This window comes from Chaetodon auriga, chromosome 21, assembly GCF_051107435.1.
Source record: "Chaetodon auriga isolate fChaAug3 chromosome 21, fChaAug3.hap1, whole genome shotgun sequence".
Taxonomy (NCBI): Eukaryota; Metazoa; Chordata; class Actinopteri; order Chaetodontiformes; family Chaetodontidae; genus Chaetodon; species Chaetodon auriga.
Window position 1 is genome coordinate 10,382,275 of NC_135094.1, and position 13,514 is coordinate 10,395,788.

The window sequence follows — 13,514 nt, forward strand, 5'->3', positions numbered from 1 at the left end:
TCCTAAATGGGGCGTAATTACACCTTTGTTCCCGGAGACAAACAGAGGGAGTTCCTTTCATCCTCTGGTCAGTGGCCCCATCAGGAGGGCCCTCCCACACCGTGACAAACGTGAAGCAGCTTTCAGCACAGGGGGAAGGATCAGGGAAGTGGGCCGGGGGGGCATGAAGGGTACCGTATGGAGGAAGGCATGCAAAACAGAAGACGTAGTGCAGTGTTTAGCCTTGTCAGTTAGCTAAGGACCCAGCACAGTGGCTAAAAAAGAGAAACAAATACACCCCAAGCTCCCGAGATTACCAGGATCCACTAATTATTTGTGCAGTTTCTCACTCTCGGCTTCCAGCAATTACACACACACAGCAGATTTTCATTGTGTTTCTCATCCTGGCCTCTACTGGTTATTTTCATCAGAACTGTTCTCTCTCTGTGCTGTTTTGCTTGATATTTCAAGGCCTGCGGGGGGAATTTTAAAACTTTTTTGTTTTCCGCAGAAAGTTCAACATCAAGTGAAAGTCCGACAGAACAATAAGGCAGAGACGAGGAGGGGTCTGCGAAGGACAACAAATTAGCCTAACACACAGTTCAAACAGTCATAAAAGCTCTCTCTGGCAGGGTTTGAGGGTTGCTCTGTGGAGAACAAGGAGCCACATAAAAGCCGACGGGACCCCCGCTAGCCCAGCGAGAATGAGCCCATGCTGTTGGGAGTGGTGGTGCTGGTTATAGCAGGGGGGAGAAAGAGGGGGTCTTGTGGTTCTCCAGGGGGCATGTTTTCTCTCCCTCCCCCTGTCCTGCTCCAGTTAGTTCACTCACTCAAGACCAGACATCATCCCTCCCTCCTCTCCTCCTTCCCTCCTGCCTTCTGGCTCCACAATTGGAAGTCCATTTGCTTTGCTTGATCAGTCTCCTTGCCACGGGCTATGTCTATCATCAGTGCACAATATTTGTAGCAGAAGTTTGTATGCCCCACTTGGGAATAGGCTATCAAGTCCAGATGGGGCTCTCCTTTTAAAAAGGCAACCGAGGCTTCATCTCCTTCAGCTCGCACTGCCACTGGGACAGAAAGCTGGAATCCAATTATTCACCTAATTAGCATCTGCTCAGTCCCACCATCAGCACAATCTCTCCACCTCCTCACACACCTTTGAAGGATTAGGCTTCTTGGGACAATACTTAAGATGCACCACATAAACAGCCACGAGGGGCTGCAAAACTGAGGCGCATAAAAAAACCCCTGCCCCCTTTACGATTCGGTGCCACGACTTTAGCGCCCACACAAAGCTCCATGGCATCGGACATGGAAGCAAGGAGCAAAAGCATTAATCTAATCGTCCTCCGCCTTGACAGCTGGCCACAGGCTGGTGGCAGGGACACTGACAGAGAGGGGGAGTATCAGATGTGGAAAAAAGAGTCTTTGGATGGGACATCTAGGCCTGAGGCACCTCGCCCAGGCAGATCAATAGGCCAGAGAGAGCAGTGATGATGGTGTGGCCGAGGGCCAGAGCCACAGTTAGAGAACCCAAGGCCAGAATAGTGGTCAATCTGTCATCTAAGATGGCTGCCAATTACTAACGCACTTAACACTACATGGGGCATCTGATAGCCAGAGATAGTAAGAGTCAGCGAGGGAGAGACAGAAACGGACGGAGGGAAACAGAAAGTCAGAGTCAGGGCATAATACTTAGAAGATGAATGGGCACATAATACTGTCATCGTGAGTTAAACCACTAAGGGCAGGATAGCGGCTTCTTCATTCGGCCGCACATGCTCCGTCTCTTGCTCCCTTTCTCTCTGTCTGCCTCTCCTTTTTCAGGCGCTCGGCTGCGCTCTGCAAAACTCCGGCTGTGGCCGACTGTATTTGGTTAAGAGGCGTGGAAAAGAGGCTTCCCCGTGCCACATCTGCTGCTGAGCTGGCGTTATTTATTGTGAGATGCTCTGGAGGCTTTTCAACAACATGTGGAGATGTTTCTACAGTCACACATTAGATATTGCAGGAGAGAACACAAAGACTACGCTGTTGGTTGACTGTCCTTGCATCGTGCAGGTGGAGCAGAGGGTTTTTTGAACCAATACAACCAGAGAGTAATAGAAGCACTACATGGCAGAAGGCCTGATCTACATTTAAACAGACTGCACGAGGGCACAGAGAGAGCACAAGAGGGGGAGTGCTGGGTGCAACAACTAATCTTTATCAGCCTCAAGGCCGTAAATCTCTATGGTCTCAGCTCTTAAACAAATACAAATATGATCACAGGGAGAGAAAAACAAAGGCTGGGGAGTGAGGAGCGACATGGCTGGTGCCTCCTAAGTGCCTGCCATTTTTCCATCTGTGCTGATTCTTTTAAGAGGAGAGGAGAGGGAGGCAGCCGTCGTGGCTGCACATAACGACCGCCGGGATGCAACCATCTTTTGGGGTGAGGGAGAGGGCCGTGTTGTGAATCAGTCTGGCTCTACATGCTATTAAACCAGGGACAGAGACCTTTTTCTCTAATCTTTTTGAAAAGGAGTACAATAAACCTTATTTGGTTGGGCTGAGCAGAGGGAACATTTGGCCGAAAAACTGAAATGAGACAAAGTAAGAAAGACGGCAGAGGGGGAAAAAGTGATAAGTGATGAATGGCAAAATAATGTTGGAGAGAGGCCCAAGTAGAGGAGTACTCTGACAGTGACGTTCAAAGGACAGAAAAAGATACACAGAGAGGAAAAAACACACCAGCAACCAGATGCCCACTGTATTTTTAGATTGTTGTTGCATCAAAATCTGCTTTGTGTTTCTGTGAACCTTTCATGATGCCCGCCATGTCCGCTGGTTTACTGCAAACATGTCATAATTGTAAAAGTGGACGTGCTGCCAGCTTTAAAGAGAGGGTGATGGCATCTCGTGCTGCATTTGGAAACCATAGCAACACCCACACTGGTTTGTGAAGATGCACAGAGAAAAAGATGAAGGATTCACAAAGATGTCCTCACCCTGCATCTGGTAGCTGTAGGGGGCCTGTCCCGTCTGTGGTGTGGTGAATCCGGAACTGTAGCTTAGGAAGCCTGCCTGTCCCGGGGACTGGGACTGGCTCAGACCCCCCTCTGTCTTTATGCCTGCCCACAATGGACCTAAATCAGTTAGTGACACCAGATCGGTTTGATGCACAGACAACAGTCAACACACAGGTTTAAATTTCACTGGACGAAGCAAAGGAACACGGCCTCTGTTTGTTAGCATAACACGCTAATCACAATGAACGAGCAACGATTATCTGATTGAAGATTTTTGCTATCGTCAGTTGTTTTGAAATATTATCTCACACTGGCTTCTGTCTTGCTGCAAAGTGGTTGGCTGTAACACCAAAAAGCATGTTAGGACTACGATTGTTTGATTTTCATGCCATCATTAGTATTATTGTTATTATCATCTCTAGGACAGGTCATCTGCGAAGTTTGTGAGTTAAACTTAAACTGGTCACTGCTCACGCTGACTCAGTCTCGATGCAGTTTCTATGCAGCGGTAGGTTGCAGGACTCCATTCAAATAAACAGTGTAAATTCCTCCACATATTGGAGAGTCTTTCGGGGTCAAAACACTCTAAAGACTTTGGACAAATAAAGCCTTCAGTGAGCCACATACTCTGTGCTTTCTCTTGCAATGCCAGAGGAAACCAGTTTTTGTTTTCAGATGTTTATCACTAATCTTTCAGATCTATCTGAACAGCTTGACAAGCAAGTTCTGTTTTACTGCAATGAAGGCGAATATGCAGGCACTAAACAACAAGTCAGCAGCTCTGCTGCTCGTGCTTTACTAGAGGAGTTGTGGGAACATGGCTTGTCGTGAGCAAGGCCTTGCTCCTGAACATGGACAAGGAAAAAAATATTGAGTCGTAGTCTTCTCCTCTTGTGCATGTACACAATGTAAGGAGCATCAACATCATTGACATACATTTTTTAGCAAGACAAGAGGTTATGAAGTGCATTAGAGAAATCTTACCATAGGCTGGGATGCCATAGTGCTGGCCAGGCTGGGGGTAGCTAGCATAAGCTGCGGCCTGCTGCATTCCTGTGGTGTACTGCGTCTGCCCATACGCAGCCATATTTTGGGATGAAGGGGTAGGAAGAATATGCGGATATGTTCTGCTATTTGAGAAAAGAAACAAAAGACAAATGTGAGAAAGGAAGGCAGGAAGAAAGAGGGCCATGTTTTACCCCTAAAACCATAACACAAACTTTGCTAACTGACCAATTCCTTGTGATTGTGCTACTTCATTTTAAACACCGAGCCAAGCTGTAAGGCAGATAGCATCACACAGCTCATATACATAGTGAAAGAACAATAAATGGCAAAGGAAATCTTTGCAAGATAATAATTACAACAGATTTCAGAGCGCGCAAGCTGCAGACATCCAGGCAAACAAAGTCGGCCGAAAACCCCCGATCTAGCAGAAGGATCTAATTAAAGATCCAAATGAAGTTGGATGCTGCTTATTTTTTAAAGAAAAATAAAAGAAGCCTTACTTGGAAGGGTAAATCTGTGGAGAGAACTGGTGAGTTTGTCTTGGGCTGAAGCCACTGGTTCCAATAGCTGAGGAGAGTTAAAAAGAAAAGAGGCAAGCACATATTTAAACATTAAGAAATAAGGTAAATATTATCTTTTGCCAATAGAACTTCTGGATTCCAAGGAAACAGTAATTACACAGCATTACTCTATTTATTTCGGTAACCTTATTTAAGGTTGAAAACCGGAGAGCAATAATGAAGCAAAATAATCAGGTAAGAACATCAGGTTTTTCTGCTGACCCACGTATCTCTGAGATACTTCTGGGCTACTATGACGACCGCTGGTGTAAACACACACAGGATGGTCTGAATCAGTCTCGGCCTGCAGCTTCACTTGCCTTGGGCCTTTCAAGCCACAAGCACATTGGAAGCGACACCACTGATTGCAGGTAATGAGTGCTACTGCATAATCATTCCTTCATTAAGCGTCTGACCATGTGGTTCCACGCTGCAGTTGACATGAGAGAGTTCAGCCGCAAACAACTCACAGAAGCACAAGATTTAAAGAGGACACACACTGGGCTTTTTTAAAAAGTAACACCTCAAACACACTCTTATTTGCAAGAAAATGTGAATTTATATCATTGTTGTGGTAAATGTTATCGGTCAGCTTTGGTTCCAAAATTCAAAAAAATCAATTTTGGAAAAAAAAAGTAGAATAAATAATATCTGAACAAAATTTAAAATTTCCTAATACACAAGAAATTCAACCTGCAACGCTTCAGTTACCAACTTGACAGTTGCACTAAAAAAAGCATCATTATTGGTTTTAATTGACTCAATATTTTTTGATATAGCAGAAATAATTTATTGCAAATTAATATCTAAATTTGAAACAATTAATAAATGAAAGTTTAATCTAAATTTGATCCAATTCAGTTAAAAATCTGAACAATTCAAGCCACAATCACAAGTCTGTCGCATTACCGCATTAAACTGCACAGTTCTGAAACATCTGTCTAATTGGTCGTGACATGTAAAATATGGGATTTTGTTGCGGGGGAGCGCTAACTGTATGTAACTGTATGCTGTAACCCTTTACACACGTTATTAATATTGAACACTTTTCCCACATCAGCAGCACCTGCCACTGGACAAAACCTGCTCTTCTGAACGGAGCTTTGGGTTTCCCCGTGGAGGATATGGGGTATAAGATTTCTAAATTTCATTAATATTGTCAGAGACAAAAGTCAGAGCAGTGATTTATGTGCTTCTAGCATAAAGTATCAAGTACTTAGTTAAACAGCTATGGAAATACAGGAAAATTAGCAGCAAGATAATACCATGCACAGTTGGATGCAGTACTATTAATACATGTTTACAGAAAATATAAGAGAGTGCTGCAGCTTGACATAGATACCGGTGAGGGTGGAAAAAAGAAATAAGCTGGAAAATTATCACATTAGTGGTTATTTCTTTTGCAATTCCTACAATGCTCATTATATTCTGTGGGCTTGGTTTTATTTAGCGATGCCCCGGTGTGTGTGTGTGTGTGTGTGTGTTTATGTGCGTGTGTGATCTTCCCATGCTGAGGGGAGGGTGTGAAAACCCTGGCTCTGACAGGGCGATAGGGTAACAGCCCGTGGAGAGCGAGGGCCACTGGGACGCCATGTCACTCCACTGGACAGGCAGGCTCGGTGCATTACAGGTCATAACTCAGTCCTCACTGGCATGGGAACCAGCGGTGCTAACACACACACAAAACACAACACACACGTGTGCGAGCAAGCAAGCACAGCATATAAATGTGCTGACAAAGGTAAGGTAAGAGTCGCTTGTTCTTTAACACTCACACACACACTCACACACACACTATATTGGTGTTTTAGCTGCAGGGACACTTCCTGGGGCTCGGCTTATCAGTCACCCATCTCCAGGCTCATCTCTCACTAATCAGTTCTGCAGCTGCGTGTGTGTGTCTGAGAGGCAGCTAGACACGAGTGCATGCATACACACACACACACACACACACACACACACACACACACACACACACACACACTCCCTCTTCTAACCTCACCTGATCCTGAGAAGCTGTCTAGAGAGGTGTCTGCTACCGAGGTGGCGATTTCGCTGCTGCTCATTGGCTCGGTTTTAACTGCAAACAAAGAAGAAACATTGTCACCAAATGCACCAAATCAAGTCTGGAAAAAAAAAAAAGAAAAATAACAAAAGATCAGATTAATGTCTAACTACTTCAGGCTTTCAAATTTTGACATTCAGCAAATTATGTTTTGAAAATACAGCAAAAAGTTACTAAATTAAAAGCAGAACTTGGCGTTGAGGAGGGCGTCAAACAACATTCCCACAGTATTCACAGTCATTTAAATGCATTATTAGTTATTACATCTTCATCAGCTCAAAAGGCTTATAGATATATTTTTTTAATTTATTATCAGCTGGTACAAGAGAGTTTATCATTGATCCTTTTCATTCAACCTGGAGAAAAAGCATTTTTTGCATTGAGTCATTTCCTTTTCTAAAGCTTATGATTTTAAAAATGCGTTTTAACTATTTCACAAGAGTGACATAAATCAAACTGAAATTTCATAGTACATATCTATCCACTTATCAAAAACAGTTCTGACAGGTCTGACATTATCAGTTACATTTAATTTTAAATTACTGGCTTATCAGTACTTATGTGTGACATGAATCACATAAAAAAGAGCTCAGCAGAGATGCATAAGCACAATTGAAATGTCAAGGAAATGTATGGTGTATAAAATCTTTTTAAGAGTTTAGCGAACGCTGTTTGACCTTGGCTCCATTTTACAGCTCAGTGATAGATCTGCAAAGACAATTTCACAGCTTTTTGACAGCTCAGGAATCTTTGAAATCAATCCATTTCTCTTCAGGCGAGCTGGAGGAGCCTTTTCCCTTTTTTTTTTTCTTTTTTGGCAAAACAAATTGACAATGTGGGCAAGGGCGTCATGCTCAGTGGAATCCCTCATGGTTGAAGAAGCCATTTGCTGTCATGTTTTACATGTTTCCGCTATGCTCGTTCAGCGCAGAAACACATGCTGACGAGGGGCAATTCTTCTGAACAACACACCGATGAAAAAATAGTGGTAAGGTGCATGCATAAACTAGCACACACTCAGGTCACAGAGCACACAATAACCACTGTATCCAGGAAACAGCAGGGAACGTCCATATGAAAACAAAATGCACAGTATGCAAGTTCACAATCTGACCATTCATTAACAATGGACTCCAGTCGGTGGCAAACCATGCTCGAGACAGATAACCACAACAATTACAGCAAATGCCAAGGAGTTTCTGAATGAAAGGCACAATAGTTGAGGCGACATTAGAATTTTGCAGCTGACAAATACTGTATTTTTGAGACAAATTATATTTCTTCATGAGTAAAGTCACTGATTCAAAAAGGTAAACGACAAAGAGCGCTTTCATTCTGAAAGTGGGGAGAACACCAAGTATTGTCCTTTCATTGTGTCACTAAGAGTAGACAAACCTGCAGCGGACTGTGAGTTAGAACCTAACAACCAGTCTGCAGTGGTAAGCATTGTGATGTTATCACCTATGGGAAAGACAGAATGGCAAAGGGACACATGACAGTCTGCACCATGTTGCGCGTCCTGTGTGGTGAATGCACAAAAAAATAAGTCCTGAGCTCAAAGCACACACTAACCTGGAGATTACGTGACAGGGGAGATGTTTTTAATAACTCGTGTGCATGACTGCTTCACTAAACAAAGGCTCAGATTTACGCACAGGTGAATCACCTGAGTAAATAACTATGTACAGTAGAGACCTCATGCAAAACTCCATCATTTCCATGCTGTGGGCTTTGAATAATTACATGGTTACTTAAATAAACAGCTAATAGTCGCTGGAAAACAACTACTGGTGGCACTGAATTGTTTAGCTAGAAATGCTAGGGCAGCAAATAGTCAGGTCCAAAATAACTATGTAAGTAAAAGCACTGGTAATTCACCATTAAAAAATTATTATTAAAGAAGTTGATGCAACAACCCTCAGCTTTACTGCGAGCTACACTGGATTACTTTCAGACTAAAAGTCACATTGAATGATACAGCACGGTTTCTATCACCACTCTCAGCACTTTTAAAATTTTAGAATATACACAGAAGACAGAGAAAGCAACAAAAGAGGAACAGCACCGCACACATACCTTCAGTGCCATTGGGTGTCATGGAATTGTTATTGATGTGGGAGTTGTCGAGGTTGGGACCATTAGGAGATTCACTGCTTCCACTTACTCGGCTGTGAGGACTGGCTAGATCCTGCATTTCCATAGACCTGACGAAACACACACGCAGGCACACACCAAATCAAATTACCCATATCACTCTGGTTTCAGGGAAGACACACAGCTCTGATGCACAATGCAGTGCACACAGTATGCATGATCCAGCGGTCCAGATTTAGATAAATAAAAGCGTGCTCAGAATTTAAAGGAAAAATAAATGAATAATTATATAATTTGCTGAGTACAAAAATCTAAAAATGTCTTTAAAATCTGCAATTCACTGCAATTTTGACAAAGGCGAAATTAAGACATGAAGGAAGAAATACACACGCGCACACACACATGCACGAAGAAAAAAGAGCGAAACTGCGAAGCTATGAAATGAATACTAAACATTTTGACGTGACGTTCCTGATTTCTCTCATTACAACAGTCTCACTGCAAGTCATTGTTCGACGCGACGTGGATGCAGTGTGTTTACTGTCAATTTGCTCTGCTGTATCTTAAAGCAAAGACGGCCTTAAGTGTATATTGTTTTGTGTGGTATCGAAGACTGTTAACAGATGTTTGCTGGTTTGAGGCAACGGTTAATGTGCCTGTTAAACGTGCAGCACTCTGCTTGATTATAAGAGCCCATGCCTCAGTGATGGGCAGATGAGAAGCTCATGAGGCATGTGTTTGCTCTGGCAAGCTCCTTAATTGTTTCTGTGTTTATACAAAAGACCACGCCACTGAAAACATTATTCTATCTTCTCATTTGTGCGCTCAAAGGATTTGATCGAGCAAAGACAATAGAGCAGAAAGAAGGCACGAGTGATTTGAAAAGTACGGCCACAAACTCGAGACCCCATTTGTCTCTGCCACTGTTCCCACTGCAAATGAAATTAGGACAAAATGTTTTGTACATTATTCTGCCATTTCCAATTATGTTGCAGGGCTCAGGGTATCTCTGCTATCGACGCACATCAGCCTTTTACACAAGGCCACAAAGATAAATGCTCAAGTAACTCTTGAGTAGTCTGAGTGCTATCAGATGGCACAAAGAAACCAGAATTATGAGATAAAACGATTAAATTATGATATGCATTTACTCTATTTAAGACGATATTATAATGTTATGATATTATGATACTTTGCAGCATAGCTTGGCAAATATAGTCCCTTCTTGCGGTTCAAGTCCAATTTAATTATTAACTGAAAAACAATATATTTTTAAGCATCATATTACAACCAAAAACACTAACATACAAGTGATAAAAAAAAAAAAAAAAACAGTGATCATAAAGCACGTTGACAGAAAAAGCCAAGCCACTCTTCCTCACACATGCTCCAATAATGGAAGCTGAGTTGTCCTTTTCCCTGAAGTATATTAATTTATTTCCCTCCTAAAAATATCACGCCCTCCAAGTATACAACAACTAAGAGGTACAAATAAAAGCACATTAAGGATCGGCCAGAATGAACTAATCCTATTTCTATGTTTCACACACACAGCTTAATCCTGTTTTCTCCTCCTTTGCCCCATTTTTTTTTTTTATATTAGCTGATGGCTAAAAAGCCTTCGCTATCTCCGATCAGACAACACAGCAAAGGCTGAGAGAAGTTGACAGTTGTTTAGCAGAGTGTCTGAGGCAATCTCTGATGCCACGCAGAGAGCTCTGATGCTGCTGGCAGTGGCTCAACTGTGCTCTTACCTGCACCTAGATGGCTTTGAGTCCTCACAAACCACACTCCCTTGTATTCTGCCTCCACCTGCCCTAAGCAGAAACAAAGTCGCTCCTTGTTATTGCAGCTCGCTGTCACAGTCCAGAGCCATCCGTGACACAAAAAAGGTTTGTCTGAGAAAACATTATTGTTGTTCTGGAGCAGAATGGGAAGAGAGGGCTCGCGGGGGGAACAGAGGCGCACATTGTCTCTCTCCGAGCCGCAGCCCTACTCCACTGTTGTTTCCTCCTCCAGGTCCTCCCTCCTCCCTGAGCAAGGGGAGCACAGCCAAATGACGGAAAGGTGATTCATCATTGGTCTACGACAGCTGCAAACTGGATTAGCCCTCCCCCAATCAACATGCAAAGCGGCTTAGCCAAGGTAAGCAGGAAGGGGTGGGGGGGGCTGTGCAGGGGTGAAGGTAGGCAGAGGGGTGAAGGGTTGGGGAGAGCAGGGGCTGAGGGGCTGCGGAGGGTGGGAGAGCCTGCCCGCTTTCCTGCTTGAGGTAGCCTGCTGCTGGAAGGAAGATGGGACTTGTTGAGCAGAGGCAAGTCAAGCGTGACACCCCTAGCATCTTCAGCAGATCTTTCATCTGCAATTGACACTATCTGAAATTTATCAGCACTCCCCCTCCCGGCATACTGACAGGTCCTAATGACCGTCAGCGGGCCTGCCCCAGCCTGGGGCCACGGCGCAGCACAGAAACACACCACTTCCTAACTTCACAGCCTATTCACAATGGACAGAGAGGCAGAGGGAGAACAATGTGTAAACTCACACACACGTCATATAAATCTTGTCTTTTTCTGTGCAACACAAAAATGCTTGTGCTTATGTCTTTTTCCGCCTTTTTTTTAATGTCTTTTTCTTTAGCAAACATAACTCATGTCTGTATGTCTGCATGTGTACACACACACACACACACACACACACACATATGCACAGGGCACTTCGGAGGCCCCCAGATCAGTGGTGCAAATGCACACACACACACACACACACACACACTCACAAACGCAGGGCACTTTAGAGGCCCCCAGATCAGTGGTGCATCTCAGACAATGAACGAGACTGGAAACAAGAACACGGAGAGCATATGGAGCCACATATGTTTCCTATGACGCTGCGAATGCCTCTATTACTCTCCTTTAGCTGACAGTTACATTTTGCTGTCCACTCCTGCTCTGCTCGTCTCTCTCCAAACATCAAGCAGAGCCATATACTTGCATGGCTATAACACTATATTAGACCTGACTCCGGCCCACCATGGGAATACAGGGTCCAAAACAGGTCAAAGGTATTCAACTGGTCAGGAAAACGGAAAAAGACGTATAAAGTCCTTTTTCAAAAATGCTGGCATGATTTTTTAATGGCTGACTGTTTACATGAGCCAGGGTAACCTGAGCTGCATGGTCTTAAGTTTTTTTCTTCTTTTTTTCAACAGGCTTTGCTCTTCACACCAAGGCAAAGCCTTCATGAATACCATTTCAGCTTTACAATTTGCCTTCTCTCCCACTGCTTACGGTACAGCAACAACATCAACAGCAAAAAAAAAAACCCATTATATTTCTTTCATTCTCGCTTTCGCAGCTACGGACAACAGCAGTGCCTCCTCCTGGCATTTCCCAACACTAAAACATGCAGAGGGGGTGTAAAAAAAAAAAATACAAAAATATCAATGGAAGAGAAAGTCCACAGAGGTAAAAGCAATAAAGGCGAAAGAGAAACACATTTTGCCACAGCACATTAACAGTGATCACAGAGTTGGGGGAAGTGGTGGTGAGATGTGGTGTGGTGTGTGTGTGTGTGTGTGTGTGTGTGTGTGTGTGGTGGCTGGTTTCTCTGTTCAGCAGTGCAGGCCAGTGAAGCCATTACCATGCTGGTGTCTCAGCCATTGCCAGCAGGTGAAGCCGGCCAGGTGAAGAGAGCGAGAGGAGAAAGGGGGAGGAAGATGGGAGAGGTAAAGAGTAGGGGGGCAGGGATTTAAAAGCAAAAAACAAGCCTTTCTTCTGTGCCGCTAAATATTTATTGTTTAAAAAAAAAAAGGGGGCTGCATTCAGCATCTTTGATGTGCTTCTTAGTTCAACCTGAACTGCCAGGTCTTTGAAGGCAACAAGAACAAAGCCAGGCTAGATGAAGCGCTGCAAGTGTCATCAAGAGGGGGGAAAAAAAGAAGAAGTGCCACAACACGTTTCACTCATGGTTTCTTGCTGGCCCTTTTGTTTCGCTTTACTTATTCCAAGACCTGCGTTTCCAAAGGTAAACACAGCCACAGCCAAGCTTTTAGCGTAGATCATCTCAGCATGCAGGTTGTCTGACCTCGGCACAACTCGTCTCTTCACCTTTGCTTCACATTTTGTCACTGAGTTTCACATGGAGGATGTTATATCACCTGCTAACTCTGAACAGATTTGTTTAAAAGTATTTACAGATATTAAGTTTTACTGTTGCAAATAAAAATAATCAAAGCGAAGATGGCCAAAGAGGATGAAATATGAGTGAATGGGCTTTGTTTATTTCCGTCCTCCACTCCCTGTGTCACCATTAATAGATATTAATTTCACAGGGCACAGTGCACAGTCCTTTGAATTTTACAGTCTATGTAAGCCATGTGTTGTGAGTTACAACTTTTGAAAAACAATGCTTTAATCAAAATCTAACTTTAAAACAACTAATCCCCACTTAAGCTGGTCAGCTGAATCCACATGGTGGCCCAGGAAAAATAAATCCACTCTCAAAGAATGTAGATGCAGACAACAATTGGACACAGATGTGAGTGGAATTAGGCACAGTTTACAAAATGCTACACTTCACTTGCGTCTCTATATGTGGACGAAAAAATGACGGCTGCCAACGAATGCAACACTAAATAGCTCTGTGTTTTTTCACGCAGCGTGTTAGATAAGATAAGCATTGCACATTTCTGATAAAACTGATGGACATTTGAAATTATACGCTGGTGTAATTTTGAACAATGCGGGCACTTTTCTAAACCTGTTTTCTGAGTGACAGAAGAACATTTGCTTAAATTTATTA

General features: G+C 43.4%; 1 protein-coding gene across 2 annotated transcripts in view; it reads right to left on the reverse strand.

The window, feature by feature from the left end:
• eya1 (EYA transcriptional coactivator and phosphatase 1) overlaps nt 1-10,514 on the reverse strand; it is a 33,250-nt gene extending 22,736 nt beyond the window's left edge. Inside the window, exons 1-6 of one of the 2 annotated variants that reach the window (XM_076761389.1) lie at nt 10,469-10,514; nt 8,697-8,824; nt 6,558-6,635; nt 4,496-4,562; nt 3,972-4,117; nt 2,967-3,089 (exon numbers count right to left, since the gene is read on the reverse strand). In XM_076761389.1, the coding sequence (XP_076617504.1) occupies nt 2,967-3,089; nt 3,972-4,117; nt 4,496-4,562; nt 6,558-6,635; nt 8,697-8,820 (538 nt within the window). In that variant the 5' untranslated portion in view covers nt 8,821-8,824; nt 10,469-10,514. Of the gene's footprint in view, nt 1-2,966; nt 3,090-3,971; nt 4,118-4,495; nt 4,563-6,557; nt 6,636-8,015; nt 8,059-8,696; nt 8,825-10,468 lie in introns of those variants that run through there. The other variant, XM_076761390.1, reaches the window with a different exon arrangement.
• Between the last annotated feature and the right edge of the window lie 3,000 nt (nt 10,515-13,514).